The sequence below is a fragment of the Terrapene carolina genome, unplaced genomic scaffold, assembly GCF_002925995.2.
Source record: "Terrapene carolina triunguis isolate 2854851 unplaced genomic scaffold, T_m_triunguis-2.0 Scaffold68, whole genome shotgun sequence".
NCBI lineage: Eukaryota > Metazoa > Chordata > Testudines > Emydidae > Terrapene > Terrapene triunguis.
The window spans coordinates 9,233,617-9,255,065 of NW_020664419.1; the positions used below are offsets into that span (position 1 = coordinate 9,233,617).

Consider the following 21,449-nt stretch of genomic DNA (forward strand, 5'->3'; position numbering starts at 1 on the left):
ACTTACTAAAACTATCTTGTTTTTGGTTGGTCTTTGTAACAGACTGCCAGGTTTCCTCTGCTATGGCAGACTGTGAAGGAAAAGCTATTTAAGAGATGCCTGTCTTGGCCAAACAAGCTCTCGGTTGGAAGCCAGCACTCCCAGCATTTTAGAAGATGTGGATAAAGATGGGTGGATGTGGAGACTATTTAGCTTCACTGTGTTAAAGAATCCGTCAATTCAATACCTGATATGGAAAGATTTTTAATAGGGATTTTCAATTTTGATAACTATTTTCTTTTCTAAGAAACAAAAAGATAAAGAAAAGAAGCCTATATAAAAAAAAATTAAAGTTTGCCTATTGCAGGGATCTAGCCAGCCAGATGAGGTGGTAAAAGTACTGCAGTATTAATGACTAGTGCCAGCACCACAACAGTAGGCAAACTTCTGTTTCTTCAACAGATCAAATATGAAAAGGCAGGAAATATTATGACTCCTGCTCCAGTTCTAGTGCCATGGGTAAATGTGCAGGGCATGCAGACAGAGAGGCAGATGTGACTCTGCTGGCCTCCACGTATTTATTTCTGTTAGTACCACAATATGCTAGGAGCTGTACAAACGTAAGACACTCAAACGCTCATATCCTAAAAATGTATACAATTATTTGTTTAAAATCAAGAATGCACTCAGCACCAGATAGTACATGGAGTCCTCAATATACACATCTTACAATCTTAAATAGAGAGAGAAAGAAAGACACACGACACACACATCTATCATCAGGCTGGAATTCAGAGTTCTCGGTTTAAAATGCCCATGAACAGGCAGCCGTCATGGCATCCAGGGTGCAATCCAGGACCAGTGAGGGGGTGTGTCACCACCTGACCTGTAACCCTGAGTGCCTCAAATGGTTTGCTGCTGTAACTCCCCACCTGGGACTATCATAGCCAGCATACCAACATACAGGTAACACCCGGAGTCTCTGTGTAGTAGACAGCCCTGGTTCAGCCGCTCTGACCCCAGCCACCTGTCTACAGCCATACAACCCCACTCTGGCTTCCACCAGCCTTGTTTACAACCAGCAAGGTAACCCCCAACACACTCCTTTCCCAGATTTTCCCAAAACTCACCTGGACCACTCAGAGAAATAATAAGGTTTGTTGCTCCTTTAAAACAGACAAAAGCACATTACAGCTTAACTTTACTGTGGTAAATAGTATACACCCTTCCCTTCAAACACAGAACTGAGCTGGTTTATAGTACAAATAAAACAATTTTATTAACAAAATATACATTGGATTTAGTGAGTTAAAGTATATAGAATGAAGACAGAGTTACAAGTAAAAACAAAACACACTTTTTAGTGATTAAGTCTTGTAGTCTTTGTTCAAGGTAGATATCTCATCAGTCTTTCTTCTTTCCAGCCATAGCTCACTCTCTCTCTGTCAGGATCTTCCACGAAGAACAAGCGGCTGGGTTCCCTTGTCTTCCTAGGTGAAAGATCTTTGCCTAAGCAGGTTTTTCATTTATATTCAATTTCCCGAGACTTCATCTCCCCCTTGGCTGAAAGACCCACTTTGTCAGCTTGCAAGAGCTCTGTTCCTTTGTGTCCATCTACCAGTGGATACCAAAAATTCTGTCTTTGCTTATATCTTTCAAAGTTGAATGATCTTGTTTCAAGAGGGAGGATGACCTCATGCTGTTCTTTCCACCCTCTGCTCTTCTCATCCCTCTGCTGATTTGAATGTAAAAGGGGCTTCCATTGGTTTTGGTCGCATCTTACTTAATTTTATTGGAGTCAGGTAGATAGCTGCCATTCTTCCTTTCAGGGGGAAAGCCTTTCTCTCCCTTTGTTAGGTTACAGACAGTAAAGCATAATATCAGCGCGTATTCATAATTCCTCACATAGTGTTAATACATACATTTCAGGATGATATCACCAGTGTGTCATAAACTTCATCATGCTGTCTCCTCTCCCACTTATAGCTTGATAGCTTTGTAAACAAAACTTCACTGTCTCTCCCTAACCCTGGGGCTGGTCAGAGAAGCAAACACATTCCTTTGTCTAGGACAGAGCGGTCTACCAACTCCCCCAACATGCCTGGTTTAAACACACTTTAGTCCTAATTCCAGCATATATCCATAACCCAATGTACCCTGTACATATGTCATGCAAGAATATTAATGATTCGTGAGATAATGGCTTTCCAATTACATTACAGCACACCTTTTAGATACAGATTATAACTCCAGTGAGTTGGGGTACACTGAATTAGTCAGGCCAGCTGAAACTCATTATTTGATACCAGAGAGCCCCTTGCCCTCTGGCACTGAGATGCTCTTAGGGTCACACCTCCACCCTCTTTCGCTGCAGAAGGGTTAGCCACTGGCTAACCTGAGACAGGTCAGAGCCCTCTTTCCTGGGCAGGGTGTCTGCCACGATATTGCCTTTCCCCTTTATATAGAAAAAAACCTGTTTTGTCTCCTTTGCCTGCTCACAATCTCCAGGATTTAGAATCAGAGTATCCATCATTTCACCTACAGAGTTGTTACAAACATTTCACAGTAACATTAATGACTCTTATCCATAACTCTTAATACATACACTGTAATGCAAGAATATTAATGACCAGTGAGATTAGATTTCAAACTATACATTACGTGTCACCTTTTAAATAAGTATCATGACAAGTGTATGAGGTGCAGTGAATAGGTCAGGCCTGACTAGAGTTGCTGACACAGAGGTAAACCACAAATGGGCCTGTGTGTCACACAGGGCTAATAGAAATCCACGCTACACAAAACACCAATTTGGTTCAGTTTGCTCCTGCACAATCTGCTTACATCACACAGCATCGTGAAAATTCTTCTCCAATGCCTGGACCAAAATCACATTCTCCAGTGTAAGTGCATATGATCACACCACACTTTTCATCCCAAAAGGGTTGGCTGGTGCCTAGGTTATGCCTCTCTCTCTACCAAAGATCACAGCAATTACAATAAAGAATAAAAGAGTTCCAGTAAATAGGGAGGAAGAGAACAAGATGATCTCAGAGACAGTGAGAAAAATTAAGATTTTATTGTGTTTGCAGAAGCAAGGATTTAAATTAAATTCTCAAGTTCTTGTGTGTATTTAGACACTCATTTACATTTTTTACACATTTGAGTGCCAAGCTGCGATAGGAAGCCCGGAGAGCAACTTCATGTGCTATGACTATCTCAAGCCAGTTTATCTGCTTTCTTTCATTGACCTCAAATTCACACACAAAACAGCTATTTCTTTTTCTCTGAATTTTTTTGCTTTCATTGGCTAGATGTACATTTTAATGTAATGAAGTTGGCTGACAACACCCAAGGGGCTAACAACATAAAACCAACCAACCCCCTCTCTCAGACAATAACTGTTACTCCTGGGGGAATTCTGTGCCACTGTGCAGAATTCATGTCCCTGCAGATTCCCCCCACCCCTGCAGACAATAGATTCTGCCAAAGAGGCACTTCAATCACACCCTTTGCCCACCAAGGGCTGCTGTGGCACCAGAACAGAGAGCAGCCGGCTCACGGGCCAGAGCAGCCAGCCACAGATAGGGAGGGGGCAATGGCTGTGTTCCTCACAGCACCCCGCCCATGGGGCTAGGTGAGGAGGCACAGGATATGGGGGTGTGTGTGGAAACAGAGCAGGCCACACAGGGCTGCTGGTGGGTCACAGACTGGAGCTCAGAGGGGCTAGTGGCGGGCACAGACTGCGGTGGGGGCACAGGGGCTAGTGGGTTGACAGCATTGAGCCAGGGGCTGAATGGGAGAGGGGGTGCAGGGGCACATGGTGATGTGGAGTGGCTGAGTAGGGATGAAGAGACACATGGGGATAAGAGAGGAGGCTGAAGGGCCACGGGACAGAGGGTGGCTGAATGGGGGTGGAGGACCATGTGGGGATGGGGGAGTGAAGGGACACGTGGGGCCAGGGGCAGATGTGCCTGACTGAATAGAAGAGGCTAGGGGTCAGCCAGAGTCTACATGGGGGCTCCCCAACTCCCTAACAATCCCTCCTCCCCTGCCCAAAAAAAAACCATGGATCCATACTTCTCCCACCCACACCCAACAGCCTGCCAGGTTCACTCCCAGGCTCCTTCCCAGGAATTACTTCCCTCTCCCTCAGCTTTGTTACCCCCGACTCCCCCAAGCCTTTGCACTGCTTCTGAGAGGTGTGGGAAATATGCTTCTGTATTGTAGTTTAAATGAATTATTACTCAAAGTTCTGTATTAATATGCCTAGTAAGGAATCTATTTGTCAAAGAGTTTTTCCTCAATCTTTTTTGTTGTTTGTACTCTTACAGACATACTTGCTCACGGGCATTTTGAAATAAATTACCAAAATAATTGAAACTGGCATGATTATACTGTGTTATTTTGACAAATAAAATATGCAGAATTTTGCAGTTTTAAAAATGTTGTGCACAGAACTTTTATTTTTTTGGCGCAGAATTCCCCCAGGAATAAACTGTAGTTCACCAGCACTACTGCATACAAATTCACATTACCTCACTTTTCCAAAGTTCCATTAAAACTGAATCAAACTCAAAATATCTGAACTAATTTTGGTAAGCCGAAGATGGATGTTAAGGGATCTAAGCATTTTGTTGATAGTATCACCATACCTAATAATAAAAAAAACAAACACATGCAAAAGTAATAATCATTAATGACTAGATATTGCTAAGCAGTATTGAAACCTTTCCTAATCACTTCATCTGATGTCTGACAAGTGAGAAAGAAAGATATGTATAAGCCATCCATTTTTAAAGGGCAATAAATTATCTGGATAAGGAATGCAGTAGGAATAGCACATTTACATTCTGTACAAGATAGCGGTATTGAAAGTCAAAGATACTGAATGGCAGCAAAAACTAACATTACTTGGAGTAAAACTGAACATTTTAGATAAAAGTCCCCTTAATACGTTAGAACACTCATTATAAGTCATTTGTTGTCTAATAAGCATATTGTTTAATTATCTGTGTGATATCACATCAGTCTGGGGTGAAACTCCCCACAAAATCTTGAACTACATATTAGGCTAAGGGCACATATGCAGAACAAGTACAACCATATCAGGGGACCCAATTACAACATGATTCAATCTGTAGTATAGACAGGCAGCCACTTCTTGCATAAAGTTCCTTGGGAAAAGGGGGGAAATTTGTTTAAGGCAATAGAGAAAATCCCTATCTTAACAGTGTCATGAAATCATCATCAGTGCAGAGCAGACTGAACCTCTGGTTTTAAGGTCTCATCCAAATATAAGATAGCATAAAAATCGAAGACAAAAAAAAATGTCTGAGAAGTGGAGGGAAAGGAGGAAAGTGACATTTTCTCAAGAAAAGCAGCAGTAAAAAAAGCAAGAGTAATATCAAGGCATTTTTTAAATAACGCATTTCTGCAAAAGCCTATCTTAAGAGTTTCTTACACTTTAACTATGAAGGGATTTCCTTCTATGAAGGGAAAGAGTTAACCCTGAAATCCCTGTTAAAGGCAAAACCCTCAGCAGCTTTTGTATCAAAGAGGCTAGGTTGAATAGAGAGATCAAAATGCTGTGAAGACGAGTTTCTGCTGTTTTTCTAGTTGCCATGAAGGACTATGTTTGATGATACTTTGCTGTACCATCATCCAAAGTAACAAGAGAACTCCTACAGCATGCGCCCATGGCATTTTACAGACAAGAGAAAAACAAAAATCAAGCCATTCTATAGCCTCCAAAAGAAGATAAACCAAAAAATGCTGTCAGTTTCCTCCCTCACTGATCACCAAGGCTAACACCGAAAAGCACAGCCCAGGCCCAATGGTGAGCTGGAGCCGGTTCGCACCGGTTCACGCGAACCGGTTGTTAAATTGAGAAGCCGGTTTAGAACCGGTTGTTAAAGGGGTGGGCAAACTCCGGCCCGCGGGACTGTCCTGTCCGGCCCGCCTGAGCTCCCAGCTGGGGAGGCTCCCCTGGCCCCTCCCCCACCTTCCCCCCTCTCACAGAGCCTGGCGCCAGCGCTCTGGACCGCTCCTGGGCAGCTCTTGCCGCTTTGAGCGGCATAGTAAGGGGGTGAGCTGCGAGCTCCAGCGGGCCGTGCGGCATCCATACATGCTGCCATGAGCAGCATGGTAAGGGGACCGGGCCGGGGCTGGGAGGAGGAGTTGGATAAGGGGCAGGGACCGGTTGGAGGGGGAGGAGGTTCTGGGGGGGGGGAGTCAGGGGGGGGGGGAAGGGGGGGGGGGGGGGGGGGGGGCGGGGGCGCCGGGGGTGTGTAGGGGTGGTGGTGGATGGGGTCGGGGCAGTCAGGGGACAAGGAGCGGGGTGAGTTGGGTAGGGCCCTGGGGGGCAGTTAGGGTGGGGGGGTCTCGGTGCTTAATAACTGGTTCCCTACTGGGTCGGCGGTGGCACTTCGGCGGCAGGTCGTTCACTCGCTCCAGGTCTTCGGCACCACTGAAGGACCCGCCGCTGAAAACCCGGAGCGAGTGAAGGACCCGCCGCCGAAGTGCCGCCAGGGAACCAGTTAACAACATTCTGGCAGCTCATCACTGCCCAGGCCTATACTATTTGTGCATAACTTTTGAAGCTACTGCCTGAATTTATCACCTATATTACTGACAAATCAAAACAGGTTATTCTGCCCAACAGATATCCCATTGTTCTAGGTGCAAGCTTTTGGAAATCCCCTAACCTTAGAATGGAAGATATTCGTGAGCTTTTTCCATACATGACCATGAATTCATTGCCTTTGGTATAGTCCTCTGCCTACTGATACACAGAAGATTTTGATCTAAAGAGCATTATCCTGAAGTTATGATCCAATGCTGCTAAATGGACAGTGACCGAATCTATTGTTCCCCACTATAATCTACTAGAAGGCAGAAACAATTTTCTCTTAGGTATTAAGGCATCTATTACCTTGGTATGTTAAGCGCCTTTGTAATTCTAAGAGTTAAGGTTTTAATTACCTGGGATTTCTAATCTACCAAAGTATTTCAGTGTTTCATCCCAATATCCTCGCTATTCTAACGCTAAGATGACATATCTGCCAATGTACAATTTTGTATGGCTGTTCTGTGATAAGGAACAAAAGAGCTAAGATGATTTTTTTTTTTATTTTGACATAAAACTTGAACCCCTAACTCCAGGAGTGAAAGATACATTCATGAACATACCAGCCAAACAAAAGATTCTTATCTAACAGCACCTGTTCATTACACCCAGACAAATAAACTACTAAATTCTGGGGAAAATAAGTGTATGCTTAACACTAGGTATTCTTATACAACAGGTATACAACAATAGATATTGTAACAACACAGACCTCCTAAATGGCTGTATCTATGCCAGTGCTTCTAAGCCTAAGCCATGCAGGCTGCTCATCACATCCTCTAAGTTCTAAGTAAGTTCTGCCCCAATCAAACAAAGTTTTAATACAAAAGCATTTGAAGCTGCAGCCGCCAAGAAAATGAGTCCTGCAAGAATGTCAATAAAACCATGCGAAGAAAATCCAGAAATCAATTTCAGAAGGCCTAAACCAATAGTGAATATATTTTGAGAACAGGTAAATGCCAGGGGCCAGACTCACTCTCCATAGCTGGAATCGCTGATAGAATTAAGCATCACACACCTTTTAGGATGGCGATTTAATCGTTGAGGAATGTCTAGCTTTGAATTAGAATAATTCTTGAGAGATTTTTGTCTACGGTGTCTCTGATCTTAAAAGCACTAACCAAGAGCCCATTAAAATCAATGAAACCATATTAACTTCTCTGGCTTCAGATCAGCCCTTCAATAATTACAATTTTTTAAAGATTTCTGTAATAGAGGTAAGAAAAAGCCCTAAGATTTTAAAAACTGAAAGTTTTAACAAATATCATTACATTTCATATGTCTCTGAGTTTGAACAGTGAAAATTAACTAGACTTTCACTTGTATTGTCCTATCCAGATACTGAGAATATTAATTGGCCTTCTATTAGCATAAGGGTTTGGGGATGGCAGTAATGCAAAAGGAATGGTTAAATAACCTTTCTGCTAGAATTTCTGAGTGTCATGAAAACACTTCTATTATGTGATGTTTGGTTTTTTACAATACCTAGTTTGACTTGGATTTAATCTGACAGCAGCCCAAAAATCAAATATAGAATTTTTTTTAAAATGTATAAAACAAATGAAAATTATTGGTCATTATCGGTCATTTTGTTTATCAGCACTACATTTTTTGACAATCCACTGTACATACTGTTTTGACGACTAGCTAAATGGACAATGAATAACTATTATTCAGCAATAGCTAATATTAAATACAAAACACAGCTATGGTTCCTGCCCTGCAAAAAATTATGTATGCAAATATTTTTACTCATATGTCTAAGTGTTTTCTGGATTTGGAGCTATATTGGTTAGTCCATTTCTTCAATCACATTATCATGAGATCTACTAAACTAAATCCAATTTGATTGGTTGCCTTGGTCACCTTAGGTTGAAAACAAGCTCAAGACTTTTTGTGACGTGCAGTTAGAATGGACTGCTTTGGCAAATTGTTCAACTAGCCTGTTAAATCCACAGTGCAACCAATGAAATTCTAAGTATGAGTGATAAAAGTTCTCTTTTAGCAAGCTTTCTGGAGTCCTCCAGGAAATAATACATAGATCTGCTATTTGCTTTACTATAAACTCCTGTTTTCAAGTCTAGAAGCTATGGCTGTAAAAATGTGCTCCTGGCTAACATTTGCCATTCCAGATCTCAGCCTGGAAATAAATGGGGGTGGAGGGGGAGAGAGAGGAAGAGAGAGTGTTAGTTTTAAAAATACTGATTTGTAGGTCATTGGCTTGTACATTTCAATGGGAAAGTAATAAACTTTTAAAAAGAACTATATACAATATGTGAATTCATTAGTACATGTATTATACCATTTTTATAACACCTCCACCCTCACTGTGCCTGAATTAAAGCATATTTAAATGATACATATTTTCACCTGACATCTGCAGTTCCCTCACCTGGCAAAGACCACTCTGTCATTTTGAACATCAGTTCTCTGAGAGTTTCTCCCGTCAACTCAGCACAGTGTAGTCATTGCAATAAGTCGACCTACGCTACGTCGACTCCAGCTACGTTACTCATGTAGCTGGAGTTGCGTAACTTAGGGCATCTTAACCCCATAGTGTAGACCTGCCCTTAGTGTCAGATATGGGACTAGCAGAGTTTTGTCAGGATTTAGTCTCAGATTTTGAGAAATGTGATCTTAAATAAAACAAAACAATTGTAAGATTTTTTTGTAACAAATATCATTTTGCTCATAACAAACTAGCACTTTTTATTTATGGGAGAAGAGTACCTGTGAACCACACTGACCTTTGCCACTTAACAGTGATTTGAAAACACATCTATACAAGCTTCGCATATCTATCATGCCTCACTAAATCCACCACACATTCTAATACACTGGGCTTCCTAGCAACTCTTCCTTTACAAAATTTATTTTTCCATTTACTGAAAACACTAACAAGAATGACTCATTCTATAGAATATAGTCCTTCACATACACAAACTGTCCAAGGTTGAATTCAATTACAGCTTCAAGTGATATAAAACTGAATATTTATTCACACTGCTGTGTATCCAGCTCTTAGCATTTTCCCATTTTTGATGATTTCTTCAAATATTTTAAATATTCAAATATTAGAAACTTAATAGCCTTAAATAGTGTTATACAAATAGGTAATACAGTTAAAAAGTAACAACTAGAACCTAGTTGGTTACTAGCAGCCTGTGAGCTTTGGCTATGTAATGACCAAGAAGTAGGAAGAATAGATTCACAGCCATTTAACAAGAGAGCTAGAAAAACAAAACCATAAAACTATGAAAGTTAATTTGCATTCCCTCAGCTTTTTCCAGACATAGTCCAAAACAAATCTTGATTTCAATGCAAAGTGAAAATTGATAGTCAAGTGTTTTTTTGGGAGGGGGGAGTTTCTGGGCGGGATTAAGCTCAGTTAGTCCACTACTTCTGTAAAATCAAACACTACTCCATGAATTGCTTGATCAACTAGCTATGCTCATATCAAACAATCCAGTCTATTTTCCCATCAATGCATGTATATAAATTCCACTATCATCAATGGAAGCTAACCACAGAGATCAAAAGGGAGACTAGGCGCTCCTCTCCTCAATCATTTTTTTAATTATAAATTAGACATACATAAAAAGATAAATCAAACTGACTGAAGAGTCCATCCAAGAAACTATTGTATAATTTCATCGATCAGAATGAATGAGCCAAATTGCCACAAAATCAAATAAGATACGCAAATAATTTTAGGAAGTTCAGTTTTATTCAGTACCTGCTCTCTCTGGGTAATGGGTGGCCCAATTCTGCGCTCGCATAGGTTTTACAATGATGTAGTTCCACTGATTTCTCTGGAGTTACTTTGGATTAATACTGGTGGTATGAGTGATTTAGAATCAGGTCATTGGCCTCTCAGAGCCTATTTGAGAGGGATGCACACAAAACAGGCAGACAAATCAAACACAGATGTTTACATAGTGAACGCCTTAAGGCAAATTACACACAGTATGAAAAATACTGCAATAGTCTCAGGAAGTGAATTTCTATAAAAGATTTTTTTTAAAACCCAGTTTTCATTGTTAAGGGTCCTTTCAAACAACACATTTGTCATCAAACATTCTTCTAAAAAAGATTTAAGTAAACAAATAAATTAAAACTAAAAATGGACAATTTAATAAAAAAAACTCCAGCATTTTAACAAGTTTCTAATCAGGTGAAATGTGCCACTTTCTGCAAAGAATTCTATCACTTTAACCAAGAAAAGCAGCAAATATTTGATACACTGAACAGATTAAAATTAATTGATATTAATTGTTTTGTTAAACAGTGACAAAATGTTTCAAGTAATGTTTGGCAACATTTGTTTTCAACAGCCATTTAGGATTTTAAAGTTAGAAATATTCCATATTTGTGTTGCTGTTTAGGGGTTTAAAATGGGTTATTATTGGACTTTCAGTCTCTCATTTCAATCAGTATTGATTAAGTCTTTTTTTAGTCTTACTCCAATTTAAAATACTTAAATTCAAAAAAGCTATTCTGATCAGATTACACAGGCTCAGATTATGTGCACAAGGCAAATATTTCTAGTACAGAAAGAGAAGGAAATAGTCCTTATGAAAAAGTAGTAGTTGCAAATACTGAAACTCCATCTTTAGCACAATAAATCTGATTAAGATTCTTTTTAGAACAGCTCCAGTTGCAAATAATTATAACAGGTTTAATGTAGTTCAAAGCCAACTACAATAGATGAATGTCAGAGTGCAACAATATACAACCTTATAGTAAGGGTTGGGTATACATTTCAAATAATTATACTAGAACAAACCTGGGAGATAATCCTAATTGATAAATTGCTTAAAGGGTTAAGAATTAATATTTCAATGCTGCTCCTACCTTTCTTCACAGCATCTGTTCTACGTCTTGCTGGCGACACTAGCTCCTTCACAATCTGTAACACTTGAATCATTGCTAGTTAGCAAGATCAAAGACACCAGCTGCTTCTCTAGATTTCCAACAGGTTTCATCACTACAGATCATTACATGTCTGTCTTCAATGAGCTCAAATAAAACTGATGCAGGAGCAATTCTGTTACCTTTCAGAAAAAAAATTTCTGCATGACAACTATACAGTCTGAGGAGAGGGATTTAAAGTGGCTTCTGCATATGGAGACAAAAATCAGTCCCTCAAGGACCGCCGATTGTATTAGCATAAGGCGTTTTAAATTAGTTACATATTAAAGTAAGCATGAACCTTTTAAATAAATAAAGTTTAAAGAAAAACTTTTTAGTTCTCCAAAAGACTAACTGAAGGGGGGAAAAAAGCTAAAATTCCTTGAAATCAAAGTTGACAGATGCAACATAATCCCTCAGGCACACCATCCAAAAAAGCATATTTCAATGCATGATTTTTTTATGAAAATCGTTTAAAGAAAACTCTTGGTTCAAAGAAATCTGAAAATATTGTAATGAAGAAAAATGAAATATGTGTCAGATCTACTAATGAAACTAAAAATCTAGCTTACTAAACTCCAGGTTCCCAGCAATGCCAAAACCATCAAGCACATTCTCAAACACCTGCTAAAAAGACCCCTTTGGTTCCTTTCCCTACCCCCCTTCACACACACACACACACACACACACACACACACACACCCCTCTCTGACATTATTATACAATATCACTAGAATTCTTATACATTACACTGCACACTAGAAATCCTAGGCGTATTTCAAACATTCTTTTCTTTCACCACCAGAGGCACAGAGAACAGAGTTTCAACTGAAGTATTATCATTGCTTCTGTCAGGTAATTTTAACAGCTGAATTGCAACAAATGCCCAATTAATTTTTAATACTGTTTTGCAAAATGTACACTGATCATTCCGAAATCTTTTCTGTCAAAGTAATCCACAAAGCTAACAAAAGGTGAAGGGAAAAATCATTTTTATAAAAGGCACGTTAAATGATTGATAGTCAGCTCTTTCTATGTGAACGTTTTTAAAAACTGAATCCTACGAAGAATCATGTGGCCTGGACTACACAAAGAGAACAGTTTAGGAAGCCAACTACATATTCCAGGAAAACCATAACATTAAAACAAACCACAGGCCACAGCCAAGGCGCAGCAAGACCAATGCTCTGGCCTTTAGACCTTTTGTTCCTGAACACACTGCATGGCTCAAGTTTTGGAGGGGGAGGTAGGTCAGCTCTTTTCACTTTCCAGCTGCACAGTGAAAACAATTATGATTTTAACTATGCTGGTACATTTCTGTGTATGTCTCTCTCTCGCGCGCGCACACACACACACACAATGCATGAGAAACTACATTTATCATGTTAAACTCATTTGCATTCTGCCCATTAATCCATCCTCACCATAAGTTACAGCATTCCAAACAGCCATCAGACCTGGTTTAAACAAAGCAAAAACAAGAATTTCAGTCAGACAGCTTGTCAACGAAATACTTTCTTCCCCTCACACCATGAATAATCAAGTGCTGGATCAATAGGAAGTTTAGAAACCACTACTGTGCAATATATTCCTGTTAGAAAAAAGTGCTTTATGCTGTTAGAAGAACAGGAATCCCCCTTTCTAACCTTGGCACATCCCCTAAGATTTCAGGCTTTAGAATAATGACTTTACTGTGTAGAGAAAAGCCATTTTAGTTCTATTTAAAGGATTTTAAAACTTTGTTGTAATTTCTCTATCCCTGAGATGTCTGTACAGTTGGACATAGGATAGTAAGGCTGGAAATGAAAATGATAATTCCAACAGGGAGCAAAAATACAACTCTAGACTAATTTCTAAGAAAGTTAATTTAAATTAAGCGACCTATTGAATTCATGGCTGCGTGGTACAGAGGTTTTATTAGCACTTGTTTAGACTGACCTCACCTCACATGGGGCCATTGTCTGGCTTTTTGGAAAAGGTGTGTGCCCATTTAAGGGCTAGAGAGCCAGGCAGTTACTTTCCACTGCAACAACAGACCAGGTCAATGAGGGGACACTGACCCATTCCCACCCAGGTAACTGGATCGGGGGGGAGGCGGATTATCTAGAAGGGTTGCCAACCCTTCCAGTTTCTCCGGGAGTCTCCTGGAATCGGGCTCAATCTCCCAGAGGCTACTGAAGCCAATCTGAGAAATTTTAGGCTGCTAAAAGTCCTGTCAGCGGTGCAGCGGGGTTAAGGCAGGCTCCCTACCTGCCCTGGCTCTGCGCCACTCCCAGAAGCAGCCAGCATGTCTGGCAGCGGCTCCTAGGAGGAGGCATGGCCGGAGGGGTCTCTCTGCGTTGCCCCCACCCGGAGTGCTGACTCCACAGCTCCCATTGGCCGGGAATGGGGAACCGTGGCCAATGGGAGCTGCAGGGGTGGTGCGCAGAGCCTCCTGGCCGCCCGTGAGCTTACGAGCCTCTGCCTGACATCCCACTGCTTCCAGGAGCCACCTGAGGTAAGCACAGCCCAACCAGAGCCTGCAACCCGAAACCCCTCCTGTACCCAACCCCCTTCCGCACCCCGCACTCCAACCCTCCTGCACCCACCCCGCCCTGCCCCCTGTGATTAAACACTTGGCAACCCTATTATCTAGGTACATGCCAGTGCAGGAAAAGCCCTCTTTTACCAGCACCAGGCTAGGCAGCACAATGACCTGCACAACTCATTTAAAGCTTCATCACTTGTCAGTAATGTGAGCATCCCAAACTCATGCTGATAATACCTTTATACCACACCATTCCATTATGTATTCTCTATTTTATAAAGTCATGATATCGTCATCGCACAAACTATATTTAAGTAGACAAATTTTCAAAGGTGCAGTATGCTAGAACCTCACTATTTCCCAATTGATTACATTGCAAAGCCACAGTGAAAAGTTGATTTCCAAGTTTATTGTTCACAGAACAGAATGCTATAAATTATTCTTACACTGCCCAAAAGCTAAGGTCAAGACTCTTTATAGAAAAAGATAAAAGCATTTTCTCCAAAGAACTTCCAACCTAAGTTTTAGATGGGATAACAAGTAAGGATAAAGAAAAAGTAGGGAAGGAGTGAGGTAGAATCAGGGTTCCAATAAGACTACACTGTTACCCAGTTAAGCATGGGCATATCTTGAGGATTCTGTTAAAAGAACTTTTTAATTAAAGAGGACTATCTCACTTCCACAAAAGCGAGTTTTTGGAGTGTTTGAATAAGGAGAATATGCTGACCTTGCTAAAAGCGACTCACAGAATAGGTGAAGAGGCTTCATTAACTCCATGCTTAGAACAGCAACTGCTGCTGTGTTAGAGGTAGTTTCATAGGAGTTATATTCTCCATGTGCCAACAGGGGAAAAGGCTAGAGAATGTCCCCAAACCCTTCCATGGCTCTCGGGTAACACCCAGGAAAGGGTTATAGAACTTTACTAAATGTAGGAGTGATGCTGTTTCCTCTTCCTAGCAGAAGCAGTTTCTTCCTCCTGTTGGTAATAAGGCAGAGAAATGCAGAATGATCAAGCTCTTAGTTGTCTGGCAGTTTTGCTGGGGCTACAAAGGGAATGTAAAAAGATACACAAGAGGGGAGGCAGGGAAGCCTTTAGAAAGACTGCTGTCCCATTCCCATGTTCTTCAGTAAGCCTCTGCCTCAATTAGGGTGACCAGATGTCCCGATTTTATAGGGACAGTCCTGATGTTTGGGGCTTTTTCTTATATAGGTGCCTATTACCCCCTACCTCCTGTCCCGATTTTTCACACTTGCTATCTGGTCACTCTAGCCTCAAGGCTCCAGGAGGCAACAAGCCATGCCATGGAGTGAAATCATAGATAGTTGCTGCATGCTCCCAGTGTTGAAGCAAGAACTTCAGGATCAGGGAGCCTGGGGTCACTTGCACTGATCTCCTTTGGCATTCAATAACCTGCATTGTGTTTCCCCTTCCTACTCATTAGCAAGGTTCTACTATAGAAAGTAAAGAATTCTAAGTATTAAAGTGGTCTTTGGAATCTAAACAGGTTCATCTGAACATCCTGTTTGCCAAGAGCATAAAAAAAAGAGTGAAGAAACCAGCATGAGTCGGAAGCAAAGACACATTATTATTCATGATAAACAATGTAATGAATAATTTAGGAATACTCACTCACACGTTGCAGTATTAGACACCAGTTTTACTGGCTGCTACTTCCCCCGCCCAAAAAAAAAAAAAAAGTGTTGCACAACTCCTGTTTCTAAAGAAACAGACAGGTTTCCTTGGGCCTCATGTCAGTCCTACTATCTCCCCTCTAGTCCTTTCCCCCCTCCCCCCAAAAAAATTAACGAACCAGTAGTCAATCTCCTTTTACTCTTGAATGGTTACAGCGCAATAGTTTAAGTTTGTTTTCTCATCTTCAAATCATCTGCCACTGTAGATGATTTCCTAGAAATATGTATTCGATACAGATATGGCTTTTCGGGACATATAATCTTAAAACAAATAAAATATTATTACCTACAGTGATTCACCTACAGCTGGCCAAGAACAGCTTGCAGGAATTCTGAAAATTATGGAAGACTGATTCAGTACTGACACACAAGGGAAATTATGTGCATCTTACATAATTCCACTACATACAACTATTTAAAATCAAACAAACAGATTCTGTTTAAAGAAACATTCTCAATTTTAAATTAGTGCTAATACAATTAATAGAAGTTGGTGTGGTAAGAAATCAGCACTAATACACCTCTACCTCTATATAACGCTGTCCTCGGGAGCCAAAAAAATCTTACCACGTTATAGGTGAAACCGCGTTATATCGAACTTGCTTTGATCTACCGGAGTGCGCAGCCCCACCCCCCCGGAGCATTGCTTTACTGTATTATATCGGGTTGCGTTATATCGGGGTAGAGGTGTACCTGTCAAGCTAGTTGACTATGGAATATACACCTGTTAAAATAGAATATAGCAACTTCCACGTAACATTGAAGAAGGCTTGAAGATTAAAGTACAGGGTAGTAATGTTCTGAAACCAGTTGTTATATGCAGAAAGTTAACTGATGTTGGATTTTATGGATCACTATGATCAACTCTTAACAATCCTTCACCAAACAGAAAGAATGACCTCCATTCTGATTAGTCAGCTCTCATCACTCAAGATCAAAAATGCCTCCATTAACGTAATTACAATTAGCTGTTCTTTGAAAACAGCTTTTTATTAAATGTACTGCCGGGAGGCAACACATTTACAGCACAAAGGGAGCCAAGAAACTATTCTTCAAACCTATAGCTCAACAGAAATCTGTCAGAAATGCTTGCAAAGTCAGCTTCTTAAGGATGAGGAAATCCCAGCAATGTTTTCTCCTTATCTTTCCTTCCAACATTTAGTCTGGAAAGTTTTTAAATGCTCATGGCATTCTGTCTAGGTTTTTAAAAAGCCATCAAGCATCAGCTAGCATTACAGCTACCCAAAAAAGCACGAGTTTGTTGTGCCCTCATTTAAAGAGAGGAAGATGTACATGCTACTAAAGAAAAAAAGCTTAAGGGAATGCAAACAAGCAACAATAAAACGCCACACATTTTCTAGATGCGATTTTATCACAGCCACTCTGTTTCCAATTTTAAATAAAGCAAGCCTTCATAGGAATTGAGCTGCACTCTAACTCGACTAGGCAGCTCACTGATGAGCAAGCATCTTAGTTTTCAGAGATTAAAAAAAAAAATCTCCAATAAAAATAATAAAAATCCACATTTTTCCACGATTAAAATGAAATGCTGAACTTTAGTTTCCCATGCCCAATATATATAGGTGTCAGTTGAACACATTTGACTGGTATTTTTTATTATATATATATATATATATATATATATATAAAATTTTAAGCTGACAGCAGGAGCCCTGCCCATTCTCCTGATTATCTGATCTGGCCCCAGTCCTGATTAAATTGGATAATTGGGATTCCACTGTATATGTTTTTTTTCCCCCCACAAAATGTAGAAACCTGAAGATTCTCTGTAAAAATGTAAACTCCACATTTTTCTGTTGCAAACAAATTTCAGCACACAGATTCATGCAGATATATCTGTGCAGACTTCTCCACCAACATAATACAGATCTTAAAGTGGGAGTTGTATATGGCCTTGTTGCCACATATACAAGAACTCAAAACATGCTGTCCAAATATGTTCAAAATTAACCAGCTATAGCATCCTGACAAAGCCAAAGATATAAAAAGAGCTACCACCCGTAATGGACAGGGAGACAGTTAGATACCACACACAGCAATATAGGGAATATACCTACTGCAGATCATCTAGAGCTGTGGCTCTCAACCTTTCCACACTACTGTACCCCTTTTCAGGAGTCTAATTTGTCTTGCATACCCCCAAATTTCACCTCACTTAAAAACGACTTGCTTACACAATCAGGCATAAAAATGCAAGTGTCAAAGCACACTATTACCAAAAAAGTGCTTACTTTATCATTTTTGTCATATAATTATAAAATATCGTACAGTACTTAAGTTCAGTGTATAGTATATAGAGCAGTATAAACAAGTCATTGTCTGTATGAAATTTTAGTTTGTACTGACTTCACTAGACTGCTTTTTATGTAATCTGTTGTAAAACTAGGCAAACATCTAGATGAGTTGATGTACCCCTTGGAAAACCTCTGCTTACCCTCAGGGATACGCATACCCCTGGTTGAGAACCACTGATCCAATCCTGTGCCATTGAAATCAGTAACAGATGGATCAAGCCTGTGTCTTGCCATTACCATCTAAAGAAGCAGGTAAGTATGATCAAGGATAAAATGACATGGTACCAAAGAATACCTTTAAGATTTGTTTCAGAGCGGTAGCCGTGTTAGTCTGTATCAGCAAAAAGAACGAGGAGTACTTGTGGCACTTTAGAGACTAAAATTTATTTGGGCATAAGCTTTCGTGGGCTAAAAACCACTTCATCGGATGCATGCAGTGGAAAATACAGTAGGAAGATATAGTATATACACAGAGAACATGAAAAAATGGGTGTTGCCATACCAACTTTTCCTCAATTACAGACCTAAAAGTTGCAATTCTCCAACAAAAAAAACTTCAAACACAAACTCCAACGAGAAACTGCAGAACTGGAATTAATTTGCAAACTGGACACCATTAAATTAGGCTTGAATAAAGACTGGGAGTGGATGGGTCATTACACAAAGTAAAAACTATTTCCCCATGCTAATTTTTCCCCTACTGTTACTCACACCTTCTTGACAACTGTTTGAAATGGGCCATCCTGATTATCACTACAAAAGTTTTTTTTTTCCTGCTGATAATAGCCCACCTTAATTGATTAGTCTCGTTAGAGTTGGTATGGCAACCCCCATTTTTTCATGGTGTGTGTCTGTGTCTATCTTCCTACTGTATTTTCCACTGCATGCATCCGATGAAATAGGTTTTAGCCCACAAAAGCTTATGCCAAAATAAATTTGTTAGTCTCTAAGGTGCCACAAGTACTCCCCGTTCTTTTTTTAAGATTTGTACTACAGTATTTGTTAGTTCTGCAAATGCTGGTGCCAATACTTATGTTTATATATTTATCATCGAAGACTACTAATAAAAAGATGCAAATGGCTAGTAGTTAGGGCTGACTTACTTCATGACTGAAATGAGCATTTGGTTCTAAAGCTACAATTTTAGAAAATTACACATGGCAGCATCTGTCCAACTCCACATGGGTTCTAACCAGTCCCAACAAGAAAATTTTTTTGCTCAGAAATTGAAACAAAACTATTACCAGAAATAACTATTCTTCCACTCGCAGGCAAATTTTCACCCATTGACATTTTGGGCTTAAAACATTTCTTAATGTATCGGCATAAGTAAAACATACTATTTTGGAACATGCCCTTTTTAGATATGTGACGTACAAACAGTGAGATATTGATGAGGCATCTGCATAGTAATTTGGGAAGAAAGATTAGACTTCACCAAAAATAGTTGTTCGGTAGACTGTATCGGTATCTGAATTTTACCAAGTTAATAAATTACTAAAAACAAGTAAAGTATCGTTAGGGACTTTTGTTTCAAAATAGTCATCTTCAGCTGTCGGATTTATCTTTCAAAAGTCTCAAAACACATAGGCCCTAAAACACCTCTAAGATAGACAATACATCATGATGTAAGTTAATATTAACAACATTTGTAAAATAGGTTATCTACCCTTTCTCACTAATATTTTGAATTAATTCTTTAGTCTCTGAATTAAAGTCTACACTTTACATTCATTAAATTTTAATAGTCTACTATAGCTAGAATCTTATTAATATGGAACACTAGGATTCTGCCAAATGCCTCCCATAAATCTCCAAAACCTAATGAGAATCAGACACTTCTTGCAGCACTATGCAAGTGTACTCTGTGGAGAAGAGGATCACAAGAGAGATGAAAGGGAAAAGAATCTACTTTCCTCAAGAGATCATAGCTGGAATTGTGGTACCATATGCTAGGAAACTGCTTGCATCTTGTGAAATGTTCCAGTTTAAAATCCAAGGCATAGATTGAGACACTTTAAAAGGGCACAATTTTCAGAGACTAGGTTCTCAGCACTTTCTGCAAGTCAGGCCCCCTTTAAAAGTGCCTCAAGTCAAACTCAAAAACTGAGATTTTAAAAATCACTTAACGCTTTTGAAAAATTAGGCTCAGAAGCAAAAGGGTTGGGGGTTTTATTTTATAAAGTTTATTAGTTTACAAAAAAAACAGAAGACAAAAAAAAAACAGGCTATGAATCAGTGTTTCAGTCCTTGGATAAAAAGTCTTTTTTCAGAAGAAAGGTACATTTTTTTTCCTTTTTGCTAGCTCTCACTTTAAAAGGTGACCTGCAAAGCAGGAAAAAAAAGTGTGCGCCTCTTTTTTCTAATTTAGAATATACAGAGGCATGAAACTTCTCTCTTTCAAAAAAGTCTGATTCTTATTTTTATTTTTTTTTTACATTACAAATTCCAGTCTTCTCTACTGTTTTTTCCTGGAAGACTCTGACAACGTCTGCATTTCAGAACTGGTGGAAGTCAAAGTGAAATCCTGACCCCTCTGATGTCCATGGGAATTTTGCCATGAACTTCAGTGGGGCCAGGATTCATCCATAACATACACAAACATCCAATCAGGGACGTAAGAATGTAAGAATGACAGAAAGGAGAGCATACAAGAAGCCAGCTAATATGGATGGTTATATTAAGCAGTAGTCATGAATAATGTTTTTAAAACTGAAATATCAAACTGTGCACATAGCTATCATGTGGTATTATTACCATTACTCATGACTTCCCTCCTAGGCCTTTTCTACATTGGCTATAATCCTTATTCTACAAGCCAGCCTAGACAAACTCCTGTGCCCTTGTAGTGACCCAATGAAGTCAATGGGGTTCTCCCAGATAGATCATCTTTCAAGATCAGGGCCTAAACTACCAGCTGATAATGGATGCCAGCCACTGATGCAGTCGAACACAGTTTAGCTCCAAGCATAGCCAAGGACTGACTGTATTTAGCATAATTTCAGAAGCCAGGTTTAAACCACATACAGAGGCTCCCCAACTTACGCAAGCGTTCTGTTCCAGAATGCCTTGCGTAACTTGAATTTTGCGTAAGTCGGAAAGGTATACCCAACAATTACCCGGAGGGGCGGGGGGAGGGAGATGACAAAAAAACCCACAATCTCCTATTTCTAGCTTACATAACTTTTTCTGTAAGTGCAGATTTGCGTAAATTGGGTTTGCATAACCCGGGGGGGCGTCTGTATTAAATACACATCAGAAAAAATTCAAGTATCAGAGGGGTAGCCATGTTAGTCTGGATCTGTAAAAAGCAACAGAGAGTCCTGTGGCACCTTTAAGACTAACAGATGTATTGGAGCATAAGCTTTTGTGGGTGAATGCCCACTTCGTCGGATGC

General features: G+C 39.9%; 1 protein-coding gene across 5 annotated transcripts in view; it reads right to left on the reverse strand.

The window, feature by feature from the left end:
* USP6NL (USP6 N-terminal like) overlaps positions 1-21,449 on the reverse strand; it is a 199,302-nt gene that overhangs the window by 151,512 nt on the left and 26,341 nt on the right. Inside the window, exon 1 of one of the 5 annotated variants that reach the window (XM_024210869.3) lies at positions 11,462-11,739. The exons of the other annotated variants lie outside the window; for them this stretch is intronic. Within the exon in view, the coding sequence (XP_024066637.1) occupies positions 11,462-11,534 (73 nt within the window). The 5' untranslated portion in view covers positions 11,535-11,739. Of the gene's footprint in view, positions 1-11,461; positions 11,740-21,449 lie in introns of those variants that run through there. 5 annotated transcript variants of the gene reach the window in all.